Below are 18,222 nucleotides of genomic sequence, written 5' to 3' on the forward strand. Positions count from 1 at the left end.
CCATTTTTCATGAGCTGAATATGTACACAAAAAGGCCTACTTCTCTCAAATATTGTTTACAAATCTGTGTTAGTGAGCGCTTTTCCTTGGCAAGATAATCCATCCATTATCAAGATGCTGATTAGACAGTATGATTATTGCACAGGTGTGCCTTAAGCTGGCCACAATAAAGGGCCACTCAGAAATGTGCAGTTTACTACACAGCACAATGCTACAGAAATCGCAAGTTTTGAGGGAGCGTGCAATTGGCATGCTGACTGCACGAATGTCCACCAAAGCGGTTGCCCGTGAATTGAATGTTCATTTCTATACCATAAGCCAAAGGTTCCAAAGGGAATTTGGCAGTACATCCAACCGCAGACCACATGTAACCACACCAGCCCAGGACCTACACATCCAGCAACTTCACCTCCAAGATCGTCTAAGACCAGCCACCCGGACAGCTGCTGCAACAATCGGTTTGCATAACCAAAGAATTTCTGCACAAACTGTCAGAAACTGCCTCGGGGAAGCTCATCTGCATGCTCGTTGTCTTCATAGGGGTCTCGACCTGACTACAGTTCGTCATCGTAACCGACTTGAGTGGGCAAATGGTCACATTCGTTGGTGTCTGGCACTTTGGAGTTCTCCTCTTCACGGATGATTCCTGGGTTTTCACTGTACAGGGCAGATGGCAGACAGCGTGTATGGCATTGTATTGGTGAGCGGTTTGCTGATGTCAATGTTGTGGATCGATTGGCCCATGGTGGCGGTGGGGTTATGGTATGGGCAGGCGTATGTTATGGACAACGAACACTGTGCATTCAAAATGCCATCAATAAAATGCACCAGAGGTACCGTGACGAGATCCTGAAGCCCATTGTTGTGCCATTCATCCACGACCATCACCTCATGTTGCAGCATGATAATGCACGGCCCCATGTTGCAAGGATCTGTCCATAATTCCTGGAAGCTGAAAACATCCCAGTTCTTGCATGGCCAGCATACTCACCAGACATGTCACCCATTGAGCATAGTTGGGATGCTCTGGATTGCGTATACGACAGCATATTCCACTTCCTGCCAAAATCCAGCAACTTCGCACAGCCATTGAAGAGGAGTGGACCAACATTCCACAGGCCACAATCAACCACCTGATCAACTCTATGCGAAGGAGATGTGTGGCACTGCGTGAGGCAAATGGTAGTCACACCAGATACTGACTGGTTTACGGACCCCTTTTTTTTGCGGCCAACCTAAGGCACACCTGTGCAATAATCATACTGTCTAATCAGCATCTTAATATGCCACACATGTGAGGTGGATGGATTATCTGGCAAAGGAGAAGTGCTCACACAGATATAGACAGATTTGTGAACATTATTTGAGAGAAATGGGCCTTTTTGTGTACATAGAAAGTCAAAAATCACCATATCGTTCAGCTCATGAAAAATGTGGGCTTAAACAAAAGTGTTGCGTTTATAACTTTCCTCTCTGTTTGTTAGGATGGGAATAATTAAAATATAAAAAAAATCGCCGTGTCTCTCAGGATAAACATATTAGACGGGAACAGAGTAAACTGTAAACTCTTTATTAGCCTGTGCCGTCACGTAACCAGCACGCTAGTACCACATATCAGAACACACATGCCAGTTCCTGAAAAAACCGGAAGGCCTTTTTTCTTAAAGGGCAAGGCACCTTTTAATCTATCATACGGTAACATGTATGATCTACAGCCTTTGACCGTGTTAATTAGAGGAGGATGCTGCTAAGAAAAAAATGGTTTGTTTTGATGCTGTCTATTGGCTTACCACTGTAATCATGATGTGGTGAGTACAACAAAAGCAGTAACTCTAAGCTTTACATAGATACCAAACTTAATGTCCTGAGCATTTTTGGCGTAAAAGAAAAATCTATACTTTTGACCCATAGAATATTTTGTTGACTTTTATTCCTGTGGTACGCTACTTGAGACTGGTTTTGGTCACATATACATCTTTTTTGTAAGAAACCACGGTAGTTGAAATTCAAACTGGTTTACCTATGATGATTCTTATTTTACATGGTTAAGTGCCTGGGGGGAAATGTGACATTGGAGATGTATTGTGTTAAATCTTTAGAAATATATTTGGGGGAAAGTAAATTTTGCTCCAGAAAGTAATGAATAATATTTGTATATATATATATATTGTGACTATATATATATATATATATATATATATATATATATATATGCACTCTCTGTTAGTTACGCAGGTTGGTTTTGTCTTTTAGTGGGCGGTGCTGCATGTCCGTCGTGGAGATTGGGGACACCTGCGCACGGCGTCTTCTTTCCTATAATAAAAGGAACTTCTTTCCATCACGTTTCTGCGTGTCGTTTTATGTTGTTGCTTTGCTGGTTTTTGTGTTGGACTTATCTTTGTTTACAAAATACCTTTGTTATATTTTAGACCAAAATTCTGGCAAAATTTTGACCAATCCGCATCCTTTTAGCGAGTCGCCCAGTGCCCATTCAGCCTCGCCATGGAGACGGAGGCTATCACGGCGGCGCAGGTCGTTTACACTTGCACCTAATCTCGGCCAGCGGATCCATTCCCCACACCTGTCTTCCATGGCCACGGTCCACTTCTGAGCTTTACAATAAAACTCCCTCCGGGGATGGTAAACTAACTTGTGTACGTCTCATTACTCTGCTCGCTACATTTGTTGTTTGTAAATCTACAGTAAGTTACTGGCAAGTAGCTGCAAAATGTTTTCTTGTGTGTGTGTGTATAGTTGAAACCTCCCACTAAATGGCATGTCACCAATGGGGAAAGTTGTATGCACATTAGATATTTAGGTACAACACGAGATGTGGCACTTGTAGGCTTAACAGAAGGAAGGCCTATGTTAAACATGTAATAAAAGGGGCGGAGGGTACTTTCAGTACAGTAACCTTTAATGCTTATTTTTTAGGAGCGACAAGCTCAGATGTGTGCATACCTTACACAGAAACATAAACCAAAAAGGGAAAGGAAATACCAAAGATTTATATTGAGACATCAGTCCAAGGAGCTTCACTGTAAATAAATTCATACATTTTTATTTGTGGAGCATCAAGCATAACTCGAGAGGTAAGACTTTGATAACGATTTTCATTCAAGTAAGAATTATCAGTAATTTTGCAGTATTGTGTATAGTTTGAGCACTTCATTTGCACTCATTGACTACATTTGCTTGTTTTCAGCACTGTATCACAACCTCATTTATCACCATCATCACAGTGACCCCATACTGCGTAATTAAAAGGGAAAAAGTTGGTCACACTCTCACATCAATTTGTTTCCAATGTCAGGTATTAAAAACTTGTTTTATTTGGCTAAATGAGTGTTTCATTGTCTACTTGCTTTGCTACTGTCTGCTTTTACTTTCTGTTACATAGCCTGTTACAACCGAATTATCAAAGGCTGATAGAGATGGAATGTAGAAAAGGTTGTTTTACCACCAGCATAGCATCTAATGTAGTTTTTTGTCACCCATTTTAAAGATTTCACCCTTTGTCTTACAAGGTGGACTGCACCAAAATCACATCCCATGTCCATACATTTCTTATTTAAGATGCAGAGGAAAAAATGCTTGATAACTGTATGGATCAATTATATATATATATATATATATATATATATATATATATATATATATATATATATATATATATTATACATTAATGTTGAAATAAAAGGTGGTACAAATAGTTCTTCGGAGAAGCCATGGAATAATATTTTTTTTGGTTCCCCTACGAACCATCACTCAAAGGTTTTTTCTTTTCTAAAAAACATTTTTTCATTTTTTTTATTTTCTTGGATGTTGTACATTCTTAATAAAAGCATTCAGCCAAAATAGTAGAATGGTTAAAGTGTAATGGAGGATTACAAGTTGTTAAATGGTATTACCTGATATTAAATGTTCAACTGATGGTATAGCATTCAATGTAGTTTTTATGCATGCCCTTCATATGTCTTAAGGCTGTTAAATGAGTAATTGCATTACGAATAAAAATGTGTGTTTTCATAATATATGTCTATATACTGTGCATAGTAATTTTGTATTAATAAAAAGTAAAACATACATACGTGTATACTTACAAATGTTTATTAATTTTATATTTTGTATTTTTCTTAAATATATGCATCTATGTGTGTGATTTTATAAATACTTAATTTATATGCACGGTACACAGACATATATTATGTAAACACAAACTTTTATTCTGGATGTGATTTATCGCGATAATCGCAGCCCATTTGTCATCTGTTTTCTTTTATTCCTTTTAATCTTTCTTGTCATATTTTAACAATCAAGTTTCTGATCTGAAACAGACCTTATCTAACGTAAATCCAACATTCCCTATACACTGCAAAGGATAGACACTCCAAATTAAGTAGAGTTTGACAGGGGTTATCCCAAGTTTTGAAGTTTTCATTTTTTTGTCTTACAATAGGTGGATTGTTTATAAAGGATATACAATCAAGTGCGATAAATGGTTCATCGCGGTGATGCATAGAATACAATTGAAAAAATGTCCGCCCACATCCCTTGGCTCAGCCAGTTGGACAGTGTGTCTATGCTTGTGAAGAACCTCAGCCGGTTACAGAGGTTCAGCCAGATAACCAACCACCTATTCAGCAAATTGTGTATACATCTGCACAAATGAATCTAGCACCTCACCAGATTCAGCCGTATGAAGGTAAATGCAGAATAAATATTGCAGTCGAAACATTTATTCCACACATTTCTTATTTAAAACGGACAGGAAAACATGCAAGGTGCTGCAAATTTCTGATGCCTTAGAATAACGATTTTTTGTTCCATAAATAGCCATCACTCAAAGGTTTTTTCTTATATTTCTATAGTTTAAAAGAGTTTTTTCACTACAAAGATTCTTTGGATGTTGTTGGTTCTTTATAGAACCATTCAGCCAACATGTCTTCATTTTTTAGAATTGTTGAAGAGGAATGGAGAATGGACAAGTTGTTAAATGTTATGACATTGCCATTCCAAAGTCGGTGACAGTTGCTTATCTTTTACTTTATGTATGTGCTGTCAAATTTGAACAATCAAGCTGTGTGCTATTGTTTAGAAAAATATGCATAGAATTTCAAGATCTTATTTTCACTACTGCACATCTAAAACACTTTACATCAGGTAAAGTTTCACTTTTTAAGTTTTTTACTGGCAACAAAAAGTTTGCTAGAAGGAAATAATTCATTCACTTCAAAACCACCTCCCATATCCCATGCCACAACCAAACAGATCAAATAAAACAAATGTACTCTCAAAATCAGATTAAGTTAAAAAGCTACAAATTTACACTAAACTGTTTTTTGTAAATATAGTACAAAATTTATGAAAAATAACGAATGACAACTGGACAAATAAAAATAATTCTTCACTATTCAATAAATGTAAGTGTTCCAAATGATATCTGATGCACCATTTTCTGCTTAAATACATTTATTTATATTGACAAAAATAGGTTTCGATTATTAAATCTGTATATTTACCTGCAGAGGTCCAGGGAATCGACTGATTCTAGATAAAAAACTTGGTCTAGAATCATGGCAAATACATTTGTGATCATTCAGTTTAATCTCTCCAAAACAGACTAGATTAACTATTTACTTGTTTAACACTGATAAAACACTCATTTATAAACATTCCTCAAATGAACATTAATACTGCACGAACCCATAGAAAGACAATGATAATGTTACTCCCTCACCTGTCCCAGCACCTGCTCTTCCAGCAATGGCTGTACTTGTTGGAGTACCACCAGGTCTGCAGTACCTTACTATGGTGGGCCATCTCTATCTCTCTTTATCTACTAAGTTATAAAACATTTTTTATTTGTTATAACATTTATATTGCATTTTAGATCGATCAAGTTCTTATTCACCAAAAATTGGAGTGTATTGAGAGTAAGTGAATGTTGTTCTGTTCTTAAAATTGTAAGTAGGCATACTTTTTATACTTATAGACTTGAAATACTTTTTCTGTCATTTATGTTTACAGTATTCACTGGCTTTGAGACTAACAACCAATATGAGATCAAGAACAGCCTCGGCCAATTGATCTTCAAGGCCAAAGAAAAGACGGACTGCTTCACACGCAATTTATTAGGTGTAATGCGCAACTTTCAAATACGGATTAAAGAGAACATGGGCCATGAAGTCATGCGGGTGCAAAGACCCATACGCTGCAACTCTTGTTGCTGCCCTTGCTGTTTGCAAGAGGTAAAAAAACAATGGTGAATCACCACTTGTTGGTCTGTTGGTATCTTCAATTATCTTCGGTAGTTTCAACAGCTTGAATAGATTATAGTCATCTAAATAGCATTAATAGTGAAAAAACTAAAACTATATGTTGTGGAGACAACCTGATGTCCCTCAGTGTTTTTCTTTAGCAACATTTCAATCTTTAGCATATTTTCAGAACGACATGTTGACAGCTGAGAGGTAACCAGAAATGCTCGGAGCAGCAGTACAGTGTTTTGAACCAATTGTTTTTAAGTTACCATGGTAAATGAGGGTTTGCCTGTTTTAGCATGTGATAGACATCTGTATTTTTTCTTCATTTATGTGATATTTTCTACCTCAGCTGGAAATACAAGCTCCCCCTGGAGTGACTATTGGACGTATAAAACAGAACTGGCATCCTTTCTTACCAATATTCTCAGTCCAAGGACCCAACAATGAAACACTATTAATGATCAAGGGGCCCTTTATGGCATGTTGATGCTGTGGGGATATACATTTTGAGATAAATTCAAGAAAAGGCATTTCCATTAGAATTTTGTTTTTTAATTTACGTCTTGCATTTGTGTCTTGCATTTTCATATTATGATATTGTTCATACAGTATTTAAATGTACTCATATCTTCACATATCAATTACAATGATATTTGCCACATGTCTAAATTATATCTCAATTTGAAATAAAATCATCTTTAAACATGATGTCTTCCATCTTAAGGTAAAAGGGAAAGAGGGCGAGAAGCCAATTGGTCGAATCACAAACAACGGAGTGGTTTCGTGAAAAAATGCTTTACTGATGCCACCAACTTCACTGTCCAGTTCCCTATGGCCATGGATGTTAAGATGAAGGCTGTTTTAATGGGTGCCTGCTTCCTCATTGTGAGTATTAAACTAATATAATAACAGAGAGGTATTTCACTAGAGATTGTAGTCTAATACTATATACCTAAAATTTGTATTAATGTTTTTGGAAGCCAATCTTTTATACTTAAATGTAATTAAAAGCCAGAACTAAACGGTCTAAAAGCACTTTTCAGTAGGAAATAGAAGGCTCACTTTTTCACATTAATTCCATTCATTCTCTTTTCTTTAGGATTTCATGTATTTTGAAATAGGTGGAGGTTTATTTTGGAAATTGTTATAAGCCCCTGAACTTTGTGTGTCAGATAAGGGGGGGATATGCAGTGCTGGTGCTCAGACCAGGACCAGAGTTGACCTCTCTTTATAGGGGCCCGGAAAGTTCATCCAAAAAAATGTAATTCTTTTTATTTTAGTGTTATTTTAACAATTGTTAACAAAGGGCTTTAATATCATAAAATATTAAGATGCCCTTCTGTCTAAGTACCAGTAAACCTGATGTAAAGTAACATCATTTTTACAACATAGACATAGAGTACAGTCTAAATTTGTGCATTTAGATTTCCGAGATGTTTCTAAAATTTGAACTTACATTTTGGTTGACACAACTGTATAAAGGAAAATTTACTCAATTAATTTCAGGAAATCTACTATGACACAGAAACATTTTTATTATTGACAGGAGCCCACTTGCTGACAGAGTACTAATTACAGAGTAAATGCTATATGCAAACCATGTAGTTTAACTACATACACGACCTCATAGTTTAAATGACTATGTATAGTATAATACAATGTAAGTCGCTTTGGATAAAAGCGTCTTCCAAGTGCATAACTGTCTTGTACATGTGAAAAAAAGAAAACTTGCCTGCTATACCCCAGTGTCTAATGTAATGTATAGCAAAGAAATGAAAAATACAATTATATTTTATTCTAAAATGGCCTGGACAGATTTCTTTGTACACCTAGAAAACAATATAAAATTGGATTAAATTGTAAATTTTCAGACCAAGTTTAAGTTTCATGGGACTGAATCTAGCCTCCTCGGATGCGGCCACTAAAACTAAGTATTTAATGTAGCAACCTCTGACAAATAAAATTGTTCCTTTATGTTGACAAGCCACAATGTTTCTGGAATTGTTTTTTAAATGAGTTAAAAGGTTTTTTGGTAAGTCAGATCAGCTTATACACAGATTTTTTTTGTTTTTCTCATGGAACAAATTTGTCCCTGGCCTGTATACTGCATAGCATTGCTTTTTCCAACTTATGGTAGGTATGTATGTATAAAATAAAAAAGGGCGAAAGAAAATGTTTTGCTAATAATTGTATTGTTCTTAAATAAACACGTCTGCAAACATATATTTGTAAATGTGTTTAACTTTATTAAACAGCTACAAATAATTCGAACACTCTCTATACAAATTCAAATATATATTTACATCCAAACTAAAAAACAGACAAGATGCTGTCACAACTACAATCTTCTCTGAAAAAGAAAAGTCATGTAATACATTATATTTCAATTATACTGTCTTTTCTCAGCATCAACAACATTTTAGGTGTCCTGGATATTTGTGGATTGTTGATATAATTCATTGATATAAAGAATTGAGCTCCTAGCATTAACATAGTTAACTTTAAACAGTCAACTCTAAGCTTTAAACTCTTTCTCCTCGTCTTTCCGGTGCAGTCTCTCTGGATCTATCTCTTTCTTTAACCAATCGAATGAGACAGCGTCCAGCCTGCTGCAGGTCCCAGTTGTAGCGGGCAAGAATTTTTTGACACTCCTCACGGGAGCACTGGTTCATGTAAAACAGCTGATCTAACTGATGATGTTAAAACATAAAAATTGTAAAATAAAAATAAATCCAATGGTGATATTGTTTGTGGAAGAATGAGGGTAAATTCTCTTTTACCTTAAGCTGTTGTTCTGCCCGTGTAGGATTCCAGTCATTGCGATGCAGAGCTCTCTGAACCTCTTCACTGGTCACTCCATGTACCACCTCCTGAAGCTAAACAATCATCATTCATTAAATTAACCAAGTTTTAATTCACTAAGCAATGTTACAATGGAATTGAATTTTTTAAAGGGTGCATATACATTATATTGTTAGATAAAGGGAAGAAGTAAGCATACTTGTGCTATGACTGCCACCTTATTAACTTGTGGTGGGTATCTCTCCTGTCCCCTTTCCAGTTCTCTCTCTTTGTCTCGCTCCTTCTCTTTTTCTAAGTCATTATCTAACTGAGGGCTTGATTTGGCCAGATGGGCCATCCTGGCAAGGTTGTTGCTTCCAAAACACTGTTGCTGAGGCTGGTGTTGGAACTGTAGCTGTAAGGGATGAGGTGGAGGGGTCCAGGCACCGGCGAGTGGGTTCACGGCCCTCCGTTCATGGACCATCAATGGTTTAATGCGTTTGAGATTTGGGGGTGGGGGGCGAGGAGGTGGATTGACAACAGCGTCACTAAACCTGCGGGGGTCAGGGGGGGGCGGTCTGCGGTGGCCAGATTGAGCAGAATTCCCTGTATCTGTGTCTTGTGCCCCACCTAAGACTGACTCCAGACTTCTTGACATGCCTGAGAATAGAGAGTGAGATGATCAAACCAATGATCAAATATTTTAGCTGTCACTTAAAACCTCTTTTCTTATACTGCTTTCCTGTAGCTCAGTGGTAAGAGCATGGCGTTAACAATGCCAAGGCCGTGGGTTCGAATGTATAGGATAATGCAATGCAAGTCCCTTTGGCTAAAAGCGTCTGCCAAAAGCATAAATGTAATGTAATGTTATGTTATGCATATTATTTACACAAACACAAGTTGTTCCAGATCGGTATATATTTCTTTGTTCTGATGAACACAGATAAAGATATTTGGAAAAATGCTTGTATCCAAGAGAGTTCTTGGCCAACATTGACTGCCATAGTAGGAAAAATAAGTCACTGGTGGTCAAGAATTGTTTGGTTACAAGCACTCCTCCAAATATCTTTTCCTGTGTTCATCAGAACAAATACATTTTTATTTTGGGGGCGAACTGTCCATTTAAGAAATGGAAGTTTTGCAAGTTCTGACCTGACATTTTCTTTAGATTGGATCCTGTCTTGACTCTTGCAGATGGAATCCCCCAATTTCCATTGCTGGAAAAGCAAAACAAATCAGTTCAGTCCTGTTGTATTAGCCTTAATAGCTTTTATTCAAATCTTATTTAGGTTTATAACCTAATTTGGACTATATTCATGATGTCACTCACTCATTTATCCGTTCTGGGGTGCCCCAGCTCCGTGCTGGATCGGTATCTCCATGGCCAGTGTGGTGCAAACTACCTCTAACAGGGAAAGAGATCAGAGAAGTACTAGGTACCGGACTGACTGCTGTGAAGGAGGGGGCTGCCAGTGAAGGGGGGAACCAGCCGTTGCTCAGCGTTCTCTTGTTTTGCCCCTTCCACTCACTTAAATCCAGCCTATGAGAGAACAAAAACATACAGAACATGATCGTTAACACAGTGTTGACTATATGAAATGAATAGGGCATCCAAATATGAACATTCTTTGATTGCCATATTAAGCCCAGTTTAAGAAGGTAACATCTCAGCAATTTAATATAACATGACTTGTTTGTGTTCAGCTGTGGAAAATAAGTGATGTACATCTGGGATGGGATGAGGGGGAGTAAATCATAAGTTGAGTAAAATATACAAATAAGGAAAGTATAGAAAATAAGGAAAATACTACATTTACAATCAAATTTAATAATAATTTTTTTAAATGCATTAATAAATATATATTTTTGCCTTACCCATGTTCTATTATAATCACTAGGTCATTTGCCTGTAAAGAGAGTTTTCTGGGCTCTGTAAAGTCTTTCACTGCACGAACCTCCATAGGCTGTGCCTAATAAAAATGAAAAAGATATTACACAGAGAAATCAGGATGGACAAAAGGTCTATTTTATATAAATTAATGCTTTTTTCCAGCAGCGTATTGATTTGGAACATACTATGAGCATCTTAACTTTAACCATACAGTTTGTTTGTATAGTTCCAAATCAATACATTTGTGTCAACGCTACATTAAAGGGACAGTTCACCCAAAAATAAAAATTCTGTCATCATTTACTCACCTTCGTGTTGTTCCAAAACTGTATACATTTCTTTGTTCTGATGAACATAAAGAAAGATATTTGGAAGAATGCTTGTAACTAAACAGCTCTTGGACCCCTTGTTTGGCTCTGTTAAATGTCAAAGAATATATTTTGAAGACTGTAGGACAGCAAACAGTTCTGGGGCACTTTTGATCACTATTGTAGTTTTTCCTATTATGGTAGTCAATAGGGTCCGAGAACTGTTTGGTTACAAGCATTATCTTTCTGTGTTCAAACAAATACATTTATACAGGTTTGGAACCACTAGAGAGAGAGTATTTCATGACCGAATTTTCAGTTTTGGGTGAACTATCCCTTTAATAAGTAAAAATTAGTTTTGTTTTTATTGTGGCACAAGACATGTATCACTCAGTTGAAACACTGACCTCTGCAACGATGGTTTTGAGTTGTGAGAAGGTGGGTCGGTCAGTAGGACTGCAGGCCCAACATTTACGCATCACAGAGTACATCTCCTGAGGACAGTCTGGAGGTCTCTCTAACCGATCACCACGCTCTATACTAAATAATATCTATAAACACAACACAAATCACTTAGTCCAAAGTAACATTAGCTTCAGAACAAGCAGAAAACAGCATGTCTTTACATACATCAACTGATTTGTGCAACCGTAACAGCGGTGTACTTATGTACTATACCTGTCTGGCAGAGAACCCCAGCCAGGGCTCTTCACAGTAAGTGAACATCTCCCATAACGTGACACCAAACATCCAGACATCTGAGGCATGAAGGAAAGTACCCACACGTAAACTCTCAGGAGCACACCTATAGAAAGACAGGAGGAATTAATATCCTTGACCACACAATAACATCTACAAGCTCTATCGGACACTTTTTTGGGCAGTTTCTCACCATGCAAATGGGATTCGTCTATGTGCCGTCATGACGTAGTGGTCCCTCTCCTGATCCAAGCCTCTCATCAGTCCAAAGTCTCCGATCTTAACTAGGTCTCTAGATGCCATGAGCACGTTACGGGCTGCAAGATCTCTGTGGATGAACCGCCTGGACTCTAAATACTCCATACCTGCCGCAATCTGTGTGCTGAATAGCCAGAGTCTTGAGAGAGGGTAAGCTCCCTGCCGCAGACGCAGTGTGTCGTATAAAGAGCCCAGAGGAGCCAGTTCTGTTACCTGATCAACAAGAAAGAGACACATATTTAAACATAAGCTACACATGAATACATTTGTTAAATACAAATTTTTTTAAAGACATATAATAAAAGCCTTCTTGTGTTTTTCAACCTGAGGGCCCAGCCCACTAATGGACCACAACAAACTTCGAAGGAACCCTCAATATGACTTAAACAATTGAAATAAACAAAACTGAAGAAAAAATGATTATTTCTTGCTATTAAAAGGTGTTATGTAACCCATAACACTGAAAAACAATCTTTGTGCCAAGTTTGATGATTGTAAGTAAATCTGGTTCCACCTATTCAGTCAAAAGGGGGTACTTGACGGTGCCATTTAGCATTTGCCCACATCAACTCCCATAAGTGCACCACAGTTTAAGTTTTTAGTATGTTAAGTGCCCTAAAAACACAAGGAACCATGAATATAATAATAACAATAAGAAAGAATAAGAAACCGAGTGAGAAAAGGCATATCCCCTTGCATACAACCAACTATTTCAAATTAGTAACAGATCTGGTTTAAGACCAAAGGTTAAGATTACCATTTTAAGGGGATGCGTAAGGACAACACCATAGAGGTGTATAATGTTTGGGTGGTCCAGAGACTGCATGGTTGAAACTTCTAGAAGGAAATCTGTCACCATGTCTACCTGCCTCGATGAGCCACTCCTTAAAGTTTTCACTGCCACGGGAAGCTTAAAAAAGAGAGCAACAAGACACGATAAAACATACGTTTTTATTTTATTTCCAATTCATCAAAAAAGAACAGGTATAATCATATTGGTACAGGAGTAAAATATTTGATTACGGTTCAACTATTATATTTTGACCCCTCTTTCATATAAAAGCAATAGACAATATAAAAAACACCACTGGTTTTAATATACAACTTTATTTGATTCGATGTAGTTATCCTTGCTGGTATAAATGAATAGACTGAGCAAACCAACAGACAACCAAATAAAACTGTACAATGCAGAAATAGCAGTACGCCTTTGCATCTAAAGTGTGCATATTAAAACAGGTACGTACCTCAAAGGTATAAATGGTAGCAAATGTATACTTATCTGTTCTTAAATAATACATTAAAAGGGTACTATTCCAGTGACAGCTTGGGTAATTTGTTTTCTGACAGAGCACCACTAACTGAAGATATAGTACTTTAGGGCTATACTGCTCTCCTGTGATAAAATCACCAGATCAGGAAACAACCAACTCACCACTCGTCCCGTTGGTGTTTGCCATTCTGCTTTTCTAACTACCCCGAATGAGCCTGAACCCAACCTCTCTCCAAAGACCAATTCACTGTCCTGGATAAGACAGGGGAGGGCACGTCCTGGTTCCGGCCCCTGGCTTGGTCCAACACCATTAACCTGATCACCTCCCTCTGGGGTGCGGCCATTAAAGACCTATGAAAAAAGGATCATTGATGGGTATTTTTATCAATAACACGTGAATGAATAGTATTACGTTTAAATGCCTTTCCAAACTTTGTAAAGAGTGAAATACTCTACCTTTAACCACGGCCGTGACCGCATGCTGGTTTTATAACGTTTGACAGCTTCCCATATTCGCCGCTGTCCTGTTGACAAGTAAAGAAAAAACATAATTTAACAAACAAAACAATGTTGTGTTCTTTTACTTTTTAAAATAGTCAACTCCTTAACAAAACAAACCTGGTCTACTAATGCCAATCTGTTCAAGATCTGCTTCTTTGACATAGTTGAGGTGCTCAATACGTGTCACATTGAGTCCATCTCGCATCCTTAAATAAAATCTCTCCAGTTGCACCTCAGCGAGAAGCTGGTACAGCCACTGCGTGTCATGATCCATCATTATTTCACTCTCATAAAAAAATCCTGTTGGTTAAACAGAGCAGAAACACACAAAATCAAGAGGCAATCACATCAAATTCACAATAACATCCCTGACAAGACCTGAGAACATTTATACATAGACATGGTTTGTTAGGAAGAAAGAACCTGTCTAAGCCAAATCACCAATAATGACGGGCGGTACATTATCAGTCATTTGTATCTGTATCATCTGAATATATTCATCTCATGTTACTTACTCGGTGAGGCCCTGCATAACTATGTGACAGATTAAATCTAGAACACAAAACTAAAAATGCAGTAAAATATCTACAATTACATTTTCTTAAATGTTTCTCTTCTTCTCACGGTCTTCTTACTTGTCCTGGTGAGTCACAGTGAGTGCCGTAGGACTCATAATAAAAGAGTCGTCACCTTTAGCAAAGCTGCTGCAAAGGTCTTACATTAGATGCTTTTTTTAATATATTCTACAATGTTTGTTAATATATTTTGCTTTAGTGTCTGAGGGACGACTTGAGACTTTTTTTTCATGTAATTCCATTATGATTCAATGACTTTGAGATCAGATGCAAGTAGGTGTTGTTGTATGAACAAAGACTCCTTGTTCGTACAAAACTCTTGCTTGATAATGAAGAGTAAATGGCAAATAATATTTGTCTTGATATTCACAAAACAGCATATATACCTTTTTCTTATTTATTAAAAAGCGAATCTTAACATTTTCACAGCGCTGTACTTTGTGTAGTTCAGCCTTAATCCTACCCCCAAATTCTACACATAAAGTAATGTAACTGAATAGACATTCTGGATAGATGCTCCTTACAATAGAGGCCTCATTGGTTGCTATGGACACCTGTTGGGAATTTGCTGCAAAGCTGAATCCAGCTGGCAATAATACAAACACTAGGGAGAAGGAACTTGTTGACAAACTAAAAAGTAATTTTACGCTTAATTTTATATGAATTTTTTTAATAAAGGAAGCTGTGTGTTAGATAAACGTTGGGAAAAAATATTATACAGCAAAAAGGTAATGCAAAAGCAAAACTGACCAAGCAGGAGGGTTAATGCACCAAACAAACCACTTCTTCAGTCAATTTGGTGAGTGCCAGCTATTTCTTCTGGCATGTGTGTGTAAAAGAGAATGATTTACCAGCATGTCTCATAAACCAATGGTATAGTCAGTGACCACTTTGACAGCACTGACTATATTTAAAACGTAAACATACCATATGTTTTGTTAAGTAAATTGCAAGAAGTCTACTGAATGTTTCATACTGCAATTAAACAATGTATCGCTGGAAGATATGTACAATAGAATATAATCATACATAATAATCTTGCCTGTTGAGCAAGTTTGTAAACCTTCCCAACCTCTGAAAGTGTCATCAGCATGTGTACAACAAGAACACCAGAGGCTCAGTCCACCCCGTGTATGAGAACCATGACAACAAAAACACAGACCTTCAGTGAATAATCAGTCGGTAGGCATTTAATGTGACCGATCTAAAAGTACGGGGCCTTGTCTGAGCAAGCAACCTGAGAGTACCAAAATCTGATTCTCCAAGACTCCACGCCCAGATCCCGCACCCTGAATGACAAGAGTAGACTTTGCGTAAAACGTGTTGACTATAGAGTTCTGTTTCTGATGTCGGTTATAAACCAAAATCAACAAAATGCATTGTAGGTCATCCGAGCCAAACACTTTATTTTAACGCAGTTATCTTGGAGAAATAGTTGAATATTAAAGCATTTGTTATTTTCAGTTTGAACAGAAAAACGAGTCTGTTCCTGCGTATAGACTTCATAGCTTTTAGGCACAAACTTGTTTGATGAAGCAGTGCTCTGAAACTGGGTGTGTGCTAAAAGAACATGCATTATGCTAATCAAAGAAATGTCATACTGGAAGTCTTCAAACAGCAGAATAAACAACATGGGAGAGCGACACACGGTGCTTTGAAACACATGACAGCTTTCTGAAAGCAATTTCTGTTTCCTTCATATTTGCTATTTTTTGTCAAAAGGTGTGACTTCAAGCCTTTACATTTAACTAATGGTAAGATTGTGTCAAGCCGATGAATTTGAACAATGACTGGGCAGTTAGTCACAAATTCATATTTGAGTATTTGCCACTCTCCGACATCACAACATAACTAATTGTACAACTAAGTGACTTTTACTATTGCTGTTTGTTACATCATCATTATTTGAGATATTTTGTAGGACATTAGACTGCTTGGTCATTCTGAGTTGTTGCATTTCTAATAATTGAACAAACGATTCAAGATTCGTGTCTGATAAAGATCGAATATACCGTGGTGGTAAATATAAAAATATCAAGAATTGGTTTAATATAAATGTTCCCTAAATAAATAAATGTACAAAATATAGAATATAGTTAATAAAGTTCACATTACTGATGGGAAGTAAAGCAGTTTTGGTAAAGAAATGCGCATAATACAATTGGTTTCACCTTCCTTTAGAAGTCAGCCATGACAGCAGATAAGGTGAGCTTAGATATTTAACCAAGTGAGAGTTAAAGCATAACAGCAAAGCGGAAATGACGCTAACTTATTGGAAACATTATTTTATAGCAAATAGCTAGTTTTAACCAAACCCCTTGATAAGTATTCGAAACTCTTTAACTGGGCTATAACATTTATTTAATCACATTGTAACATTTGAGTAAGAATATAAACATTCTCAACAACAGTGCGAGTGTGAAAGCTTTCTGCTTGCACAAAATGTTCAAACAAATGCTTTTACTTACAATTGAAACGATCAACGTCGAGTCCCTTTTCCAGCTTGTAGCCTAAAGACTCTGCAGGTATATTTCCATTACGAGTAGTTGATTTGTTGAGAGTTTATAGGCCACTTGTACGCATGTTTATCCTTAAATCTCGACGTTACAATATTGAAGTTGAATGTATCGGACTGTCGTTACGACTAGTCTGTGTATAGTACGTTTTCTTAATAAACTGTACAGAAAATGTATAAAGCGAGTCTGACGTCTCTCTGTGTTTTCCCTCTTTCCGAGTGTTTCCTGACTCCGCCCATACAGCAACACTTCCCCGTTTCCACCTGTTGAATTCATGACCTATCTTAGGTAATAATAGTAATATTTGACGCGTGTTTATTGTGACGTTATTTTGAACGAAAGTCTTTTGTTTGTTTGTGTTTTAAGCGTGTTGCCAATATAAGCGAAATAAAAAACATATAGGCTTATGTTGTACATTCACTATTTTGATAGTTGAAATCATTCATGCTCTAGAATATGTCATTTTATATTAGCCAAATGCAGAATTGTTATGAAGCCTTTTATAATTTTTTTCAATATTTTTAAATGACACCTTGCTATGTAAGGTCCCTTAGATTGCATTTAAATTGTTGTGGTATGGGGTCCTGTTTATTGGAGTTTTGGTTATGGTAATACTTGTTAAAAGTAATTAGTCACAAGGAATTAACTAATGTGTTACACTTTGCCGGAAATGATTAACTTGTTTCAACACAAACTTTTTAATATTGCAATAAAGAATGTGAGTGATTAATGACAACAACAAAAAATGGGTGTACAAGAAAACTTGAGAGTATAGGCCTACTATGTTAGTTCACTCAGCACACAGGAACTCTCGACAGAGACTGAGCAGAATGAAAACAGAGACTATTTTCTCTCAGAGCCCCTTTCAGCTATTCCAATCTGATCCTGTCTTTCCGGTTAGACTGGTTATTTATGTCTTTCTTCTCGACACATACTCACACAAATGCAAATGGTCATGTGAAATCATGTTTTCCGTTAAAAGAAAAAAATACTAAAATAACCCTTACAAATGAGAGTCATGAACATGACATAAAAACAGTTGTAAAGCGAATGTAAACTATGAACTTGGTTATTTAAAATTCAGGTTTTGTGTGTTGTTGACTACAAGCTACAATCTAATGTGAAATAGATTTGAAAACATTCTAACAGAGATT

The 18,222-nt window shown here is 36.9% G+C and overlaps 1 protein-coding gene and 1 pseudogene across 2 annotated transcripts; one reads left to right on the forward strand and one right to left on the reverse strand.

Moving 5' to 3' along the window:
- The first annotated feature begins 5,766 nt into the window (after positions 1-5,766).
- Positions 5,767-7,416, forward strand: LOC306901500 (phospholipid scramblase 1-like; annotated as a pseudogene). The gene is made up of 6 exons: positions 5,767-5,814; positions 5,894-5,936; positions 6,031-6,251; positions 6,616-6,777; positions 6,991-7,151; positions 7,366-7,416. The product of its transcript is annotated as a phospholipid scramblase 1-like (transcript).
- Positions 7,417-8,494: 1,078 nt separating this feature from the next.
- tnk1 (tyrosine kinase, non-receptor, 1) lies at positions 8,495-17,344 on the reverse strand. Its single transcript, XM_079462719.1, has 14 exons — positions 17,021-17,344; positions 14,095-14,277; positions 13,933-14,000; positions 13,639-13,827; positions 12,961-13,113; positions 12,139-12,416; positions 11,925-12,051; positions 11,654-11,797; positions 10,923-11,017; positions 10,378-10,587; positions 10,200-10,264; positions 9,268-9,707; positions 9,047-9,142; positions 8,495-8,956 (listed from the first exon to the last, which is right to left on the reverse strand). The coding sequence occupies exons 2-14, from the start codon at positions 14,252-14,254 to the stop codon at positions 8,789-8,791; spliced, it is 2,193 nt and encodes a 730-aa protein (XP_079318845.1). The 5' UTR covers positions 14,255-14,277; positions 17,021-17,344; the 3' UTR covers positions 8,495-8,788.
- Positions 17,345-18,222: the final 878 nt, after the last annotated feature.

Source organism: Barbatula barbatula (genome assembly GCF_947034865.1).
Source record: "Barbatula barbatula genome assembly, chromosome: 1".
In the NCBI taxonomy this organism is placed as follows: Eukaryota; Metazoa; Chordata; class Actinopteri; order Cypriniformes; family Nemacheilidae; genus Barbatula; species Barbatula barbatula.